A 17,394-nucleotide genomic window follows, 5' to 3' on the forward strand; every position below is an offset into this window, starting at 1 on the left:
CAAAGTGCTAGGATTACAGGTGTGCACCACCACACCTGGCCAGTATTTTCTGTATTTTGAAATAACACAGGAAATAACTGGGGGTGTAGATGAATCCAAGTTAATTGTTGAGTTGGTGTCTTAGTCAATTTAGGCTGCTATAACAAAATTCCATAAATTGAGTAGGTTACAGACAACAGAAATTTACTTGTCATAGTCCTGGAGACGGGAAGTCCAAGATCAAGCATCTTCAGATTCAGTGTCTGGTGAGAGCCCATTTCCTAGTTCACAGATGGTACCTTTTAGCTGAGTTCTCACATGGCGAAAGGAGTGAGCTGAGCTCTATTGGGTCTCTTTATAAGGACACAAATCCCAATCAAGAGGCCAGAGCCCTTACTGTCGAATCACCTCCCAAGGGCTCCATCCTCCATCACCAATACCATCACCATGGGGGTTAGAATTTCAGCATGTGAATTGCTGAATATATTGTTGTGGGTCCATTTGCCTATGGGAAGCAGTCTCTGAGATGGAGAACATTTACTGGGAAGTGCTCCTGAGATCAATGTCTATGAGGGATTGGGGAAGCAGGACTGGGCAGTGGGAGAAGGACACATTCCATCCTATGGGGTGCTCCAGAAGTGGCATAGGGAGCTGGGCCTTTCTATGCTCACATGACCAGTCACCAGATAAGAGCATAACCAGGGCAAAAGAGGTGGTATAACTTTCATCAGGGCATCAAGACCCTCCTTTAGCCTAAGGCAAATCCAGGAACACACTCAGCTATCTGAAGTCAAGACTGCAGCAACTGGCAAAATAAGAAGATGAATAACGATGATTTTTTTTTTTTTTTTTGAGATGAAGTCTTTCTCTGTTGCCAAGGATGGAGTGTAGTGGCGTGATCTCCGCTCACAGCAACCTCTGCCTCCCCGGATCGAGCCATTCTCCTGCCTCAGCCTCCTAAGGAGCTGGGATTACAGGCATGCACCACCACGCCAGGCTGATTTTTGTATTTTTAGTAGAGACGGGGTTTCACCGCGTTGGTCAGGCTGGTCTCCAACTCCTGACCTTGTGATCTGACCCCCTCAGCCTCCCAAAGTGCTGGGATTATAGGCGTGAGCCACCACGCCTGGCCAGTAATGAATATTAGTAGCAAAATACTTTGCTTATTCCATCTGAAGTACAATAATTACACTGTAAATATCCTTAATGAAGGTTGCCTGATAGCAGGTATTTTATTTTTGTGTGTATTTCAGGAAGTCATCTTTCTTTTCATTACTCTATCTCAGTTACTAACTTGAGGGAAAACATATCATTCTACAAAACAAGCGCAAGCGACTGAGCCGTGGATGCACATGCTTCCTCAGGTTGACGAATAGCTTTCTCTTGCAACCTTCTTTGAGAAAAAGCTGGAGGAAGTAAATAAAAACAGTGAAAATTCCTGGATAGCCACCTTAATGAGCACATGATCTCAGTCAGTTTTGTTTTCTCCTAAGGCTGACTGGCAGGCTTCTATTCCATCTCACAAGGGAGTCTCATCTTGCTAATCCCAGAAACAATGACCCATCTGTGTGCATCACCAGCTAAAGGCTTGCAGCCAAAGAGCAGTGATTTAGTTTCCACTGAGGATGAAGCACGCTTTACTCTCTTTTGCCACAACATACAATAGAGTTTGAAATTTGAATGAAGAACAAATATTTAAAAAAAAAAAGATTTTTTTTTCACTGAATAAAAAATGCTACTAGATCCTGAATATCTGAAGTCTTGGTGAGATTACCTGAAGAGAAGTTGCAAGCTATATGTCATGAAACTCTACTAGTTGAATATACATAGAAAAATTATTATTGCTAGTCCATACCATCAGCTAGTGGAGACTTATGAATCTTTATTTTTATATTTTTTAAGACAGAGTATCTTTCTGTTGCCTAGGCTAGAGTGCAATGGTGTGGTCTTGGCTCACTGCAACCTCCATCTCCTGGGTTCAAGCAATTCTCCTGCCTCAGCCTCCCAAGTAACTGGGATTACAGGCATGCACCACCATGCCCAGCTAATTTTTGTATTTTTAGTAGAGATGGGGTTTCACCATGTTGGCCAGGTTGGTCTTGAACTCATGACGTCAGGTGATCCACCTGATATGCCTTTGGGTAAGACTGAAAAACTTGGAATTACATGGGGCTAGCTCTTGTACTCACTGGCCGGGTGTAGTGTCTCACACCTGTAATCCTGGCACTTTAGGAGGCCAAGGTGGGCCTATCACTTGAGGTCAGGAGTTTGGGAACATCCTGGTCAACATAGTGAAACACCATCTCTACTAAAAATACAAAAATTAGCCAGGCTTGGTGGCACATGCCTGCAGTACCAGCTTGGGAGGCTGAGGCAGGAGAATTGCTTGAATCCAGGAGGAGGAGGTTGCAGTGAGCTGAGATCGTGCCATACAGGCACCCACCATCACACCCAGCTAATTTTCTGTATTTTTAGTAGAGACGGAGTTTCATCATGTTGGCCAGGCTGGCCTCTAACTCCTGACCTCAGGTGATCCACCCGCCTCGAGCTCCCAAAGTGTGAGCTACCTCGCCCAGCCAAAGAAAGGAACTTCTTTGACCTGATAAAGGACACCTACAAAACAAACACTTACCAACCATCTTCATAATGACTGGTAAACAACAAAGCTTTCTGCCTAAGACCAGGAACAGGCATCAGATGTTTGCTCTCACTATTCCTATTCAACAACATATTGGAGGCTCAAGTCAGCAGAATGAGTTAAGGGAAAAAAAGGGCATATATATATATATATATATATATATATATATATATATGAAAGAAAGAACAACCATCTACAGTCACAGATGACTTGATTGTGTATGTAGAAAATCTCCAAGTATCTACCAAAAAGCTTCTGGAATGAATAAGTAAGTTTAGCAATACCACAAGATAGAATGTCAATATATAAAAATCATTGTAATTCTATGTATTAGCAACAACTACACATTGAAATTTTTAAAATACCATTTATAATAGCATGAAAAAACATGAAATACTTAGGTATAAAGTTAACAAAATTTATGCAAGATGTGACTAGAATTATAAAACAGTAATCAAAGAAGATTTAAACGAATGGATATAGATATACTAGTATGTAGATTGGAAAACTCAATATTGTGAAGATGTCAATTCTTCCTAAATTGTCCTACAGATTTGACACAATCTCAGTCAAACTTTCTCTAAGATTTTTTGTGGAATGTTGACAAGTTGATTCAATAATTTATACGAGAAACCAAAGAAGTTGGAATACCCCGAAACAGTTTTGAAATAGGAAGTAGAAAATTGACAAAACTTGATTTTAAGACTTAACATAAAGAAACAGTAATCAACTCAATGTGGTATTGGTGAAAAGGTAGACACATAGACCAATGGAACAGAATGGAAAGTCTAGAGATATACCCATACTTACATGGTCAACTCATTTGTGACAAAGGTACAAAGGCAATTAAGAAATATTAGTCTTGGTGAGGCAGGTGAATCACCTGAGGTCAGGTGTTCAAAACCAGCCTGGCAAAAATGGCAAAACCCCATCTCTACTGAAAATACAAAAATTAGCCAGGCATGGTGGTGCATGCCTGTAATCCCAGCTACACGGGAGGCTGAGGCAGGAGAATCACTTGAACCCGGGAGGCGAGGTTAGAGAGTGAGCCAAGATTGCACCACTGCACTCCATCTTGGGCAACAAGAGCAAAACTCTGTCTCAAAAAACAAAGAAAAAAGAAATAAAAAAAATAGTCTTTTCAACAAATGGTACTATAACAATTGAAAACTTGTGTAAAAAAGAAAGAGAAAAAAGGAACTTTGACCCATCCCATATCCCTATTCAAAAATTAACTGAAAATGAATCACAAAGACCTAAATGTAATACCTAATGCTACAAAATTTCTAGAAGAAAATACAGGAAGAAAATCTTTGTAACCTTGGGAAGCAAATATTTCTTATATACAACACAAAAAGTACAATTCATTAAAAAAAAAAAACAAAACTGGCTTGAGCTCTCTCACAACTAAGCTCAAAACTTAACAAAGCCTTTCAAAGAACTTTTCTTTGAAAGGCTTTGTTAAGAAAAAGAAAAAAACAGGTCATAGAAGAAAATACTTGTATCATACATATCAGATAAAGGAATTGTATGCAGAATATGTGAAGAACCCTCAAATCTCAGTAAGAAAAAAATAATAATAAATGGGCAAAAAATTTAAAGAGACTCTTTGCTGAAGACACATTAGTGGCAAATACCACACACATGAAAAGAGCTCAAAAATACCTGCTGAAAATGAATTAATGAACGAGTTTTCGTCTTGCCAAAGGTACACCACTACTTGATTAACTCTTTAGAATTCATTTTGATGATTACTGTAGTAATTAAAGCAAGTGAAAATTATTCCATTACAAACATACATAGTAAAGTCAGATAAACATAAGTTGTATGGACTTTTTTTTTGAGACGGAGTCTTGCTCTATCACCAGGCTGGAGTGCAGTGGCGTGATCTCGGCTCACTCAACCTCCAACTCCCGGGTTCAAGTGATTCTCCTCCTCAGCCTCCCAAGTAGCTGAGACTACAGGTGCGCACCACCATGCCCAGCTAATTTTTGTACTTTTAGCAGAGACAGAGTTTCACCATGTTGGCCAGGATGGTCTCCATCTCCTGACCCAGGTGATCCACCCACCTTGGCCTCTCAAAATGCTGGAATTACAGGCGTGAGCCACCTCGCCCAGCCTCTTCTGGTATTTCTTAACATAAAATGATAGTACACTGCAAAGTTCAATAGAGCAAAAAATTTAGTAGGGGTCAATTTGATTTGGTCCATGTCCTGAGCTTTCTAAAGATCTGGCTTAATGCAGGGATGGATTTAGCCAATATAGGTAAGATTGCAGAAATGACAAGTTACCATTAAAAAATTCCTCTCTCAAAAAGACTTTTGGTGGCCACTCAGTAAGTTTAAGACAATACTAACAAATGCTCAGAGTACAGATGCATATCTATTAATGACCTTAATAAAGACATGTGTCTGATATCATTACTCAAATACCACAACTTGGCTACAGAAAGCGTTTGTGCTTTGTTTCAATGCTAAGAGTTAATTTCCTTGGTTCTTTTTGTCACTACCAAATTGAGTACAGTGGCTCATGGCCATAATTCCAGCTACTCAGGAGGTAGTGCTGAGTTTGTAGAAAGTAAATATTAAAAGTTCCTCTTACATTTCTTTTTCTTGAAGATTTTGCCAGGTCATATTCAGAGGCCTTTGAGATTATGTACTCGGTCTCCATTGTGTCATATTTTAAATTTTAATTTTCAGCCTATCTTCTGGCAGAATAAGAATCTTGAATAATCTCAATGAAACATGGATTGGGTTTTTTATCCACTTATTTATTGTTTTCTTTTTCCTAAAGTGGAATAAAGGCTGTTGACCTATTTCCCAGCTAGTTCCGAAGGCTATCAGTTTGCTTTAAAGTGTGTGTTGGCCACTTGGCTCATGCCTGTAATTCAATCACTTTGAGAGGCCGAGGTGGGTGGATCACCTGAGGTCAGGAGTTCAAGACCAGCCTGGCCAACATGGTGAAACACCATCTCTACTAAAAATACTAAAAATTAGCTGAGCGTGGTGGTGGGCACGTGTAATTCCAGCTACTTGGGAGGCTAAGGCAGGAGAATTGCTTGAACCTGAGAGACAGAGGTTGCAGTGAGCTGAGATTGCGCCATTGCACTCCAGCCTGGGCGACAGGGTGAGACTGTGTCTCAAATAAATAAATAAGTAAATAAATAAATAAATAAATAATAAAGTGTTTAAGAAATTCATGGCCGGGCATGGTGGCGCCTGCCTGTAATCCCAGCACTTTGGGAGGTGAGGCGGCGGATCACGAAGTCAAGAAATTGAGGCCATCTTGGCTAATATGGTGAAACTCTGTCTCTACTGAAAAAAAAAAATACAACAATTAGTTGAGTGTGGTGGTGGGTACCTGTAGTCCTAGCTACTCTGGAGGCTGAGGCAGGAGAATTGCTTTAACCCAAGAGGCGAAGGTTGCAGTGAGCCAAGATCGTGCCACTGCACTCCAGTCTGGCGACAGAGCAAGACTCCCTCTCAAAAAAAAGAAAGAAATTCAGAGGTGGTCAGATCTTTGCATTTATAAGCATGTTCTGAGTACTGTTATGAGAAAGCATGCTAAAGTTCCAAGATATAGTCTGGTTGACAGTCTATTTAATGATAAAACTATGTGTAACCACCAGCAGAAGTTCACTTAGCAAGGTCCAAAGCTATGCAATACTTGCTAGAGGCTGGAGGCGGGATGAGGGTTGTGGGAGCAGGGTGAGTCCAAAGTTGCATGGTAAAAGAGGTCATCCTCCAAATGTGAGGTCCTTAATCATGCCTATGCATCCAAATTCAGGAATTTAGTGACTTCAGCTCACTAGAAATTATGGACTATAAATTGTTGCACCATGATGTCTAGCTATTGGTGCATTGCTTTTTATTTTATTATAATTAATTAATTTTTAGAGTCAGGGCCTTGTTCTGGTACCCAGGCTGGGGTGCAGTGGCACGTTTACAGCTCACTACAGCCTCGAACTTCTGGACTCAAGCTATTCCCCAGTCCCCCACCGCCTCAGACCCTTCTGAATAGCTAGGATTGCAGGCATGAGCCACTGCACCAGGCTTGGTGTACTGCCTTTTAAAGCTGCAGACATTAACGTAAAAGAGCAAGTGAGCACAAATCAACTGGAAGCATCACCAGCCTTCATTCAATTTCACTACAGGAAGAACGATCAGGATAGGTACACATGAATTGAAGTAAGTATCCTTTTAGGGACAGAAAATAGAGAAAACTGTAAATAAGCTAAACCTTCTATCACTGGTAATATTTGTCGCCATTCTTGCCAGCTAACCTTTCTTAGACTCCAACATATGTAAGTTTCCTAGACGTTAATTCCCAGCTCACTGAATTGTTTATATTACTGGAATTCAACAGATCCTATGGGCACTAGTCAGGCAACAGTTTCTTCACTGCTCATACCACGTTCAGTGTCACTATCAGAAACATGGAGAAAATATTAGAAACTACAAAACACAAAGTTCAAAGCAGCCACTGTGCTTAACAAATGTGATTGTTGTTTTTGTTTGTGTGTAGTGCAGTGGCGCAATCTTGGCTCACCGCAACCTCCACTTCCTGGGTTCTCCTAAGCCACTATGACAACCTTAACAATTCTCCTGTCTCAGCCTCTCGAGTAGCTGGGATTACATGCGCCTGCTACCACATCCACCTAATTTTTGTATTTTTAGTAGAGATGGGGTTTTACCATGTTGGCCAGGCTGGTCTCAAACTCCTTACCTCAGGTGATTCTCCCATCTAGGCCTCCCAACCGCTAGGATTACAGGCGTGAGACACTGCACCTGACCTGCAAGCATCTTATAATGCTGGCATGGTGCAGGTCTCAAAAGAGTAATGACCACATTTATTTCACAATATTGTTTATATAAATATATTATTAAATTGGCATTTAATCAGGGACTATATTTCCATTATCTAATAAAATAATATACTTTTCAAAGAGCTTTGAATCAGATGAAATTCTCTTTAGAATGTCATAGTAATCTCAGGTGGCATGGGATAAATAACAAAAGGCCAGTCTGTCTCAAATACTTACCAGATGTTTACTGTGTGACCAAAACTAAAAAGGCAGTCAAAATGAACATTTTAAGTAAAATACCAAACTAAGGTGAAGTACTGATAGAATTAATTGTAAATTTACCTTTAACAGAACTAGTTAAAGATTGGACATGGATGATATTTCGTCCTGATATTACTATCACATGTACTTTTCCATCCAATTAGTTCAATGAGGTCACCAAACAAGATTTTAGACAAATGCTTCCTGACTCACTCTCCTGAACTCTGCCCTATCCCCTTGAAAAGGACCAATCATGTTAAAGCCTTCTGTTAATTTTTTTCCTTTTCAGAGCTTAATAAATAAAAAGAATTCTTTGAAAGAGTCACTCTGATTTCAGGTAGAACATGAATGATGTAAAAAACAAGTTGGGCAACAACAGTCAACGTGGCATTATTGATTTTGGCAGTTAGCACGAGTATTTCCAAATGCTATTTATTCTTCATCTATCTCATGTCTAAATTTTGAACTTGTTCTCTGCATTTTTACATTGTTTAATGAATCAGCTCTTTATTTCACAATTGGCATTTATCCTGCCTTTCCTATACAAACTATACCCCGTAGGTAACCAAAGAGTCTACTGGGGATGTTTTTCTTTAAAGTAATCTAGCTAATAAATGAAAAAGCAACGTAGAGCTAGAATATCACAGCTTTTCTGCCCTAATGAATCACTGGATGCAGTACTGAGCATGCCTAGACATCATAGAAAAAGTGGATAATCAGATATTTTGTGCTTCCTGGTAGAAAAGCGCACCACACATGTATGAAGTATTTTTGCCAAAAAAAAAATCTAACCTGAATCTGATCAAGCTTCTAGAGCCAATTTGCAAACATACAGAATGCAGAGCACTTGTTAAACTATGGCATTCCCATTGCAGGGATGCCATCAACAAAATCTAGGCTGTTGGAAATTCTACAATACAAACAAATTACGAGAAAAGAGATGAACAGATGTAGATATTAAAGGAGGCTTATAAGACACATCAGGCAATTGCGGTGTTAAAAAGAAAGACATAAACCTAATTGGACAGTTGTACACTTATTTTATATTTGTTTTGAGGTGGAATCTTGCTCTGTCGCCCAGTCTGGAGTACGGTGGCACCATCTTGACTCACTGCAACCTCCACCTCCTGGGTTCAAGCGATTCTCCTGCCTCAGCCTCCCAAATAGCTGGGATTACAGGCACCTGCCACCACGCCTGTCTACATTTTGTATTTTTAGTAGAGATGGGGTTTCCCCATGTTGGACAGGCTGGTCTCAAACTCCTGACCTCAGGTAATCCACCTGACTCAGCCTCCCAAAATGCTGAGATTATAGGTGTGGGCCACTGCACCCAGCCTACACTTATTGTCTCTCAAGACATTAAGAAATCTGATTTTTATGGTATTATAATTGTATTATGATTGTGTTTTTAAAAAAATCCTTGTCTTTAGAGATACATACAAAATTATTTATTATTATTATATCTGTAGTTTGCTTCAAACTAATAGATGGAGGGAAAATAGGTAGGATATAGATAAAGCAATATGGGTCATGAGCTGGTAATTTTTAAGACAGATGATGAATGCATTGGGATTCATTATTATTCTGTCTTCTTTTGTATATGTTTGAAATTTTTTATAATTAAGAAAAATAAATAAAATCGCCAGAAGGCTCACACCTTATCTGCTCTTTTACCAGTGACATTCACCTGTATTTTTGCTCCTTTGGCAAACAAGGCAGAAGGATGTCCCTTTCACTGTAACTGCGAAATTAACCTACAGATCTCTGAAGGCTGTCCTTAAGCCACTATGACAACCTTAATGAGCGTAACATTTTGCTTCAACCCCACCCTTCTACCAATGCTATGAAGCTCTCCTAGGGTCATGGTGGACCCGTGTCATGTAAGTGATGGACCCTCAATAAGCAAGTAAATGACCTGAAGAAAGTGAGTTTCTCTGACACGTCTGCAAAGATTCTTAAAGATAGGATTATTCAAAACAGCATGGTGTCCCGGAAAGAATCCAACAGTCCCCAGGTTGAATCCTGGTTCTCCTACTTTCCAGCTGCTTAACCATGTGACCCTGTGTACATTACTGAACCTCTCTGAGCCTCAGGTCCCTCACCTGTACATTCGGGCTAGTCACAGAACTGTTGTGAGGATTAAATGACCTACTGTTGTAAGTTACCCAGCATAATTTTGGGCTTCTATTGGATACCCAATAGCTACCTGTATATATCACATTTGAGCTTACAGAATGATGAAGTTATAAAGCTAAGGCTGCCTGCTACAACTTCTGTACTAATTATAGAATGGTTTTAGTCAAAGCTTGTTCAGCCCACGGCCCATGGGCTACATGCAGCCCAGGATGGCTTTGAATGTGACCCGACACAAATTCATAAAATTCCTTAACACATTATTTAATTATTTTGTGATTTTTTTTTTAGCTCATCAGCTATCATTAGTGTTCGTATATTTTATACATAGCCCAAGACCAATGTGGTCCAGGGAAGCCAAATGACTGGACACCCCTGCTTTAGTCTCTATTTTCTAGACATTGAAGAAGCTGCTCAGGTTATAACAATGCACATAATTGAGACTTGTACTCTTGAGGATCACTGAGGCTCCTCATCTCTATTTCTTCTATAAGGTGAACTCACCAATTTACTGGAAAGATAAAATGTTTACATCATTGAGACTGTTCTTATTTTGTATCCTCATTGAATACCAATTAGGACAAATATAATAATGCGTTAGGTATGTTTAAATAGGACTATATTTTCTAGCTATTTTTATTAGCCTAACGACTTTTTTTTTTTTTTTTGAGACACAGTTTTGCTCGTTGCCCAGGCTGGAGTGCAATGGCACAATCTTGGTTCACTGTGACCTCCACCTCTCCGGTTCAAGTGACTCTCCTGCCTCAGCCTCCAGAGTAGCTGGGATTATAGCTACTCGCCTAGCTATAATTTTTTTCTATTCCACCACCACCCCTAGCTAATTTTTTTCTATTTTTAGTAGAGACGGGGTTTCACCATGTTGGCCAGGCTGGTCTCGAACTCCTGATCTCAGGTGATTCACCTGCCTCAGCCTCCCAAAGTGGTGGGATTACAGGCGTGAGCCACTGCATCTGGCCACCTGATGATTTCTTAGTACATTTAAATTCCTTACTTTGGGGTGAAGTTGACAAAATTTTTGAGTTGATTATTTGTTGGCATACACGGTTTTCACATTGAAGACTGTTGTTCTTGATGACAATAGAAAGAAAATGCAAGACCAATCAGTCTAAGGTGAATAACAATAACATCTTCCATAACTTATAATAATGAAAATGACTTGTGGTAGCATGCACCTATAATCCTGGCTTCTCATAAGGCTGAGGCAGGAGGATCTCTTGAGCCCCCCGACCTGGGCAACATAAGGAAATCTCATCTTGGCCAGGCGTGGTGGCTCTCCCCTGTAATCCCAGCACTTTGGGAGGCCAAAACAGGCGGATCCCTTGAGGTCAGGAGTTTGAGACCAGCTTGGCTAACATGGTGAAATCCCATCTCTACTAAAATACAAAAATCAGTTGGGCATGGTGGCATGCACTTGTAATCCCAGCTATTTGAGAGGCTGAAGCAGGAGAATCGCTTGAGCCCAGGAGGGGGAGGTTGTAGTGAGCTGAGACTGTGCCACTGCATTCTAGCCTGGGAGACACAGCAAGACTCCGGCTCAAAAAAAAAAAAAAGAGATCTCATCTCAGAAAAAAACCAATTTTACATAATGTTGTAAAAATCATTTGCTACAGATCAGCTATTTCTGACCAAGTTTTAACTACAGGCAAGAAAATCATAGACTTCAAAATGATAATTATGAGTTGCTAGTCTAGTCTCTTATTTACATTGCTTTCATTCTAGCAGAAGAGGAGGTGATTTCCAGAGTCAATGTGCCTTCGTTTGGGCTTGCTCTTTATTCTTTATCTTGTTATTTTTCATTTCTAAACTCATACAGGTGTGGAGCTTTCTTTACACAAAGTAGAGCACATGGCCAAGGAAAGGATGTGATTCCAGAGTCTGTTCCTACAACTGCCCTAAAAGTACAAATACTTTAAGAAATGTAGTAGATTGATTTAAAGTCACAATACACTATAAGTGAGAATTTTTTCAAGATAAAACAGAAAGATGCCAGGTATATCAAAAGAAGGGATGCTTCAGAAGGGAACCACACTAAAAGGAGATTAAACTCCCCCAAAACAAAGCTTACCTACTTCATAATTTTGATGAGGGCTGGCAGACTGGCACTGGAGAGGCAGTAGAGACACAGAATACTCACCCAGGCTGAGTGAGATAGGAGATCCAGGATCCAAATAGGAGTTCCAGGCTGTAGCATTGTCATTTATTAACTGATCTTCTCTAACTCCTCTGAGACACACTTTCTTCACCCACAAAATCTAAGATACGTGACAGAGGGAGAGAAAGAGAATCAGTTTGATCTCTATTTTTAGGTTTAAGATTCTTAGATTATGCTATTTTAGGTTTAAGATTCTTAGATTATGCTATATTTATATAGCACCACATCCACGTAAGTACCAAACACACAATTAGTCTATGTTATTGGACACACACTCAATATGGTCTTGAGTACAGCTAAAGAAACATAAGCAGATTCAAGCTTTTGGGTAATCCATACAAGAGAACAATGATATTAAATACTATAAAATCATGTAAGTGATGGCATGTTAAATTTTTCACTGATAGATAAGCGGGAATTCATGTTATATCCAGTGAAGACCCTTTCACAGTTATATTTGGTTAAGGTACCTTTCCAGTCCTGTGTTTATACAGGTAGAACCACTTCTTTTCTTTTTTGAGATGGAATCTCACCCTGTCTCCTAGGCTGGAGTGCAATGGTGCAATCTCAGCTCACTGGAACCTCCACATCCCGAGTTCAAACGATTCTCCTGCCTCAGCCTCCTGATAGCTGGGATTACAGGTGCTTGCCACCATGCCCAGCTAATTTTTGTATTTTTAGTAGAGATGGTGTTTCACCACGAGGCTGGTCTCGAACGCCTCACCTTGTGATCCACCCGGCTTGGCGTCCCAAAGTGCTGGGATTACAGGCATGAGCTGCTAAGCCTGGGCACCACTTCCTTTTTCTATTTAATAAAATATTGGTGGGGAAAAGACCCTCTGGCATTTGCTGTCTCATTTGTTCCTTTGTTGTAGTGATAGGGAAAGCCATCAAACAATATTTCAAGAAAGAGATAAGATATAGATGACTTTTTAGATCTCCTTCTGGCCTTGTGGTTTTACATGTGGTTTTACAGAATAAAAGTAAAATAATAATAATGATTATCAGGCTAAATGGTAATGTGGAAGTACAGGGATAATTCAAAGTTTAAGAATTCCTTCCCAGCCGGGCACAGAGGCTCATGCCTGTAATCCCAGCACTTTGAGAGGCCAAGGTGGGTGGATCACGAGGTCAAGAGATCAAGACCATTCTGGCCAACATGGTGAAACCCTGTCCCTACTAAAAATACAGAACTTAGCTGGGCGTGGTGGCATGCACCTGTAATCCCAGCTACTTGGGAGGCTGAGGCAGGAGAACTGCTTGAACCTGGGAGGTAGAGGTTGTAGTGAGCCGAGATCGGGCCACTGCACTCCAGCCTGGTGACAGAGCGGGACTCCATCTCAAAAAAAAAAAAAAAAAAAAAAAAAAAAGAATTCCTTCCCCATGTTTACCTGGTGTGCTTTGCAAGGTCTAGATGACATCAATGATAGAATTCTTGCAAGCAACCGCAGCAGGGTTCTTGAAGGTCCGTTGTCACTTAAAAATTTTTTTCTTCCCTTTATGTTGTTAGAAAAATAGACTGAAGATTTCCCTGAATGGATAATGGAATTAAGTTTCTCAAATATGGTCCATGGACTGCCTGTCTGCACCAGCATCATTTGTGGTGCTTGTTCAAAATCCATATTCCTTGGGAATGGAGGTTTCACCACTTCAAGACCCACAGAGACTCCATTATGCTTTATGCAGGGTCACAGATGCCTCTAGAATGAAGTAGATACTCCTTTTGAATTCCTGTGATGTGAAACTGACAGCAAATATTAATCCAAAAGCAAAACTGAAAAAAAAATTCATATTCTTGGTCTGTACCTGAGATCATCTTGATGGGTCTCAGGTATCCTTGTATTGTATTAAACCCTCTGGTGTTATTTATACACAATAATGTCTAAAAATCACTATCTAGATTAAGAATTCACATTCTATTGCATTGGATTAGTGATACAATGAAATTTAGATCCAGAGTTTTTATCATTCAATATCCAAAATATGTGGAAGTGACTTTTATATAGCTTTCAAAATATAACACATGTAAAATAGACAATAAAAACAAGCTTTAAAAAGAATAAAATCAAAGGCTGGGTGCAGCGACTCATGCCTGCAATCCCAGCACTGTGGGAGGCTGAGGCAGGCAGATCACAAGGTCAGGAGTTTGAGACCAGACTGACTAACCCTATCTCTACTAAAAATACAAAATTAGCCAGGCATGGTGGTGGGCGCCTGTAATCCCAGGAACTCAGGAGGCTGAGGCAGGAGAATCTCTTGAACCCGGGAGGTGGAGGTTGCAGTGAGCCGAGATCTAGCCACTGCACTCCAGCCTCTGCGACAGAGTGGAACTCAATCTCAAAAAAAAAAAAAAAAAAAAAGAAAGCAAGAAGAAGAAGAAAGAAAGAAGAAGAAGAAAGAAGAAAGAAGAAGAAGAAGAAGAAGAGGAAGAAGATCATTCCATAATACTGTTAACCAAGGAAAAACAATAGTTGAAGACTATTTGTGTGAATTTCCTTCAAGTCTCCAAATATCATAACAGAGATCATCACTGGTTCTGAAAACTCCCTAGCTCTTACCAAAATGCCTAGCACATAGTAGGTACTGAAATCTTTGCTGAGTGAACAAAGAGAGTAAGTGAAGCTGAAATCAAATTGTATCTTTGATTTGGGTCACATTTTTTATAAAAATATACCAGCATTAAATAGAATATCACTTTCTGACTCTCAAAATTGATAACAAACCAATACTAGTACTTCGGTATCAGATATTTTTCTAGCATTTTAGCCATATTAATTTAACTCTAACAGCCACATGTCATGTAAGTGCTATTTTATCCCAATTTTTAGATCAGGACACTGGAGCACAGAGAGTTTAGGTAACCAACCCAATACCACACACCCAGTATGTGGCAGAGCTGTCTCCCAAGGCTTTATCAGACCAGGTTAATCTACCTGTTCATGGTCATAAAGTCATCCACCTTTTATAAACAAACATGTGCCTAACATTTACCATTTCAGCTACAGGAACTTCTATATAACATAAAAAAACTCTCCATTAGGAAACTGTATATTAGGTGATTGTATGACAGTTAAGATTGAGCCTACCTTACTCTGCTACTGCACAAAACTCTGCAAGGGCGCCCGTACCACCCCAGGTGTGGGATGCGAAGTGCATCGGGCAGGTACGTCCGCGCACATCCACACTTGCTGTTCTCAACCCCAATAATCATGTTTACCACATAAGCCTCACAAGCTCACCTTTTTTTTTTTTAATTTTTTTTTTTAGACAGGGTCTCATTCTGCCTCCCAGGCTGGAGTGCAGTGGCACGATCTCAGCTCACTGCAGCCTCGACCTCCTGGGCTCAGGCGCTCCTCCACCTCAGCCTCCCGAGTGGCTGGAATCACAGGCACGCGCACCACCACATGCGGCTAATTTTTTGTATTTTTGATTTAAGAGATGGGGTTTTGCCATGCTGCCCAGGCTGGTCCCGAACTCCTGACCTCAAGTGATCAGCCCACCTCAGCCTCCCAAAATGCTGTGGATACACAAGGGAGCCACCAACTTCCCAAGTTTAAGGGTGAAATGGAGGAAAGTTCATGTAATACTCAGCGAAGTCCAATTCTTCCCACATCTTTCACTTGGGCCACACACAAAAATTAATTACAAGTGCACCGTTCTGTTCACGGTGAAGAGTGCGCTCACCGTCGGTAGCGTCCACTGGAAGCCCTGGGTCAGGCCGGGAGGGGGACAGGGCCTCCTGCTCAGGACCGTTATCCGAACTGATCTGCTCCCCACCGCACCCCCAGAGAAACCCACGCCACCCCCTAAACCTAAGAAACCCAGACCCCGCAAACCTGCACGAACAGAGCCATTTCCTCCTAACGTGTGCTTCAAACCCACGAAGCCCAACTGGAAGCAGGACAGCGTGTCTGCCCGGCACACTATTCCTTCTCCCCCAGGCAGCCGCCGCCAATCTCGGCAGCCGCCGCCGATTCGGGCAGCTGGTGGGTCCTCGTGGGGTTCCGCGAACGTTGAGCCGCCACGCGCAACCGGCGCCGGCTGGGCCTGCAAATCACCTCCCGGCCGCCAGGGGGCGCCGCGGCCGCGAGAGCGAGGCCGGTCGCCCAGGAGGGGGCGCGCGGGGCCGCAGAAGAGGAGGGCACCGCCTCGCTAGCCCTGCGCCCCTCCCCCGCGCGCCCTACAGGCGCGGCTGCCCACGAGGCCCCTGTGGGCGAGGGGGCGGGGACGAAACGGCCCCGAGGATCCGTGCGCGGCACGGCGGCGGCGCGAGCCCGAGGGGGCGGGGAGGCGCGGGCGGGCGTGCGCGTGCCGGGCGTGGGCGTGGGTGAGGGTAACCGGCGCGGGCGCCGCGACAGCGCCGGGCAGAGCGACCCGGCTACCCTGGACAGCGCATCGCCGCCCGCCCGAGTTGCCGCGCCACAGCCGCTGCGGATCATGGTGAGTGGGACCGCGCGCCGCTACCGCCGCGCTTTTTTTCTTTCCTGGACCCACGCACCGGGCGGGAAAGGGCCGAGCGGGTGGCTGTGCGGGCGCTGCGGGTTCGCCGCTGGAACCCGCTACCCTCGGAGGGGCCGGGTCCGCGCGGGCCTGGGGAGCGGGAGCTGAGCGTTTGGGCCGGGGGGCGCGCGGGTCGGCCCGAGGCCCGCTGGTCTCGGGAACTTTGTCCAGGTTCCTGCTCCCCGGTCCCGCCCCAGGACCTCGAGGTACTCGCTCGCGCTCAGCCCCCTGTTGCATGCACGGGGCTGGCGCCCGGGATGCCCGAGGAAGCCGCCCCTCCTTCGCGGCGGCCATTCCCGCCCGCAGCCCACCCTTCGGCCCCCGGAACCTGCTCTCGCCACCGCCCGCCGGCGCCTGGAGCGGAAAACGGCGTTTCCCGCGCGCGGCACCCACCCTGCCTCTGGAGTCCTGGGGTTCGGACCCTAACGGTTAAGCTCCCGCCCCTCTCCTCCCTGCACCCCGGGGGTGTGTCTGTGTGCTCGTTGGTGCGTCCTGGGTTTACACATTGGCTTGGGAGGGGGCTGGGTTTTATCAGTGTCTGGGCTTGGAGGGGCTTCTGGTGTGTTCTTTACGACAACTCCTCCCTGTGCCCGGTTTCCCAGGCCAGTCCTCCACTCTGCATTAATACCGCTTGCTCTCGGCATTAAGCTGTGTGTGTGTTGGGGGTGGGGGGCGGTGTGTTCCCCCGGGTCCGATGAACTGCCTGAGAGTTTTAGCAGAGCCTGGTTCTTTGGCTACAAAGGGAGAACATCTGTTGTGCTGTCCTCAAAGGACCGGTCTTGAGGCAAAATGTGAAATCCGCGTTTGTCTTCAGGGGTCTATATTCAATTTTTGCCTCTCCCCCTTCCCGTAGGGTTTCCTCTCCACTTCAGGGCTTATTAAAATATGCTAACCTCCTTTCTCTTG

At 43.1% G+C, this 17,394-nt stretch overlaps 1 protein-coding gene and 1 long non-coding RNA gene across 8 annotated transcripts in view; one reads left to right on the forward strand and one right to left on the reverse strand.

Annotated features, from left to right (window-relative positions):
* The window catches only part of LOC108302937, a 29,067-nt gene extending 12,097 nt beyond the window's left edge, over positions 1 to 16,970 (reverse strand). The window contains exons 1-2 of one of the 5 annotated variants that reach the window (XR_005199865.1): positions 16,882 to 16,970; positions 11,906 to 12,088 (exon numbers count right to left, since the gene is read on the reverse strand). This is a non-coding gene — a long non-coding RNA (uncharacterized LOC108302937). Of the gene's footprint in view, positions 1 to 11,901; positions 12,089 to 13,577; positions 14,011 to 15,824; positions 16,045 to 16,486; positions 16,568 to 16,881 lie in introns of those variants that run through there. The other 4 variants (XR_001824599.2, XR_005199867.1, XR_005199866.1 and 1 more) reach the window with 4 other exon arrangements.
* Positions 16,139 to 17,394, forward strand: part of ELOVL2 (ELOVL fatty acid elongase 2) — a 79,830-nt gene continuing 78,574 nt past the window's right edge. Inside the window, exons 1-2 of one of the 3 annotated variants that reach the window (XM_037737831.1) lie at positions 16,173 to 16,277; positions 16,328 to 16,428. In XM_037737831.1, the coding sequence (XP_037593759.1) occupies positions 16,426 to 16,428 (3 nt within the window). In that variant the 5' untranslated portion in view covers positions 16,173 to 16,277; positions 16,328 to 16,425. Of the gene's footprint in view, positions 16,429 to 16,702; positions 16,974 to 17,394 lie in introns of those variants that run through there. The other 2 variants (XM_017526674.2, XM_017526672.2) reach the window with 2 other exon arrangements.

Source organism: Cebus imitator, unplaced genomic scaffold (assembly GCF_001604975.1).
Source record: "Cebus imitator isolate Cc_AM_T3 unplaced genomic scaffold, Cebus_imitator-1.0 Scaffold43, whole genome shotgun sequence".
NCBI classification, from domain to species: domain Eukaryota; kingdom Metazoa; phylum Chordata; class Mammalia; order Primates; family Cebidae; genus Cebus; species Cebus imitator.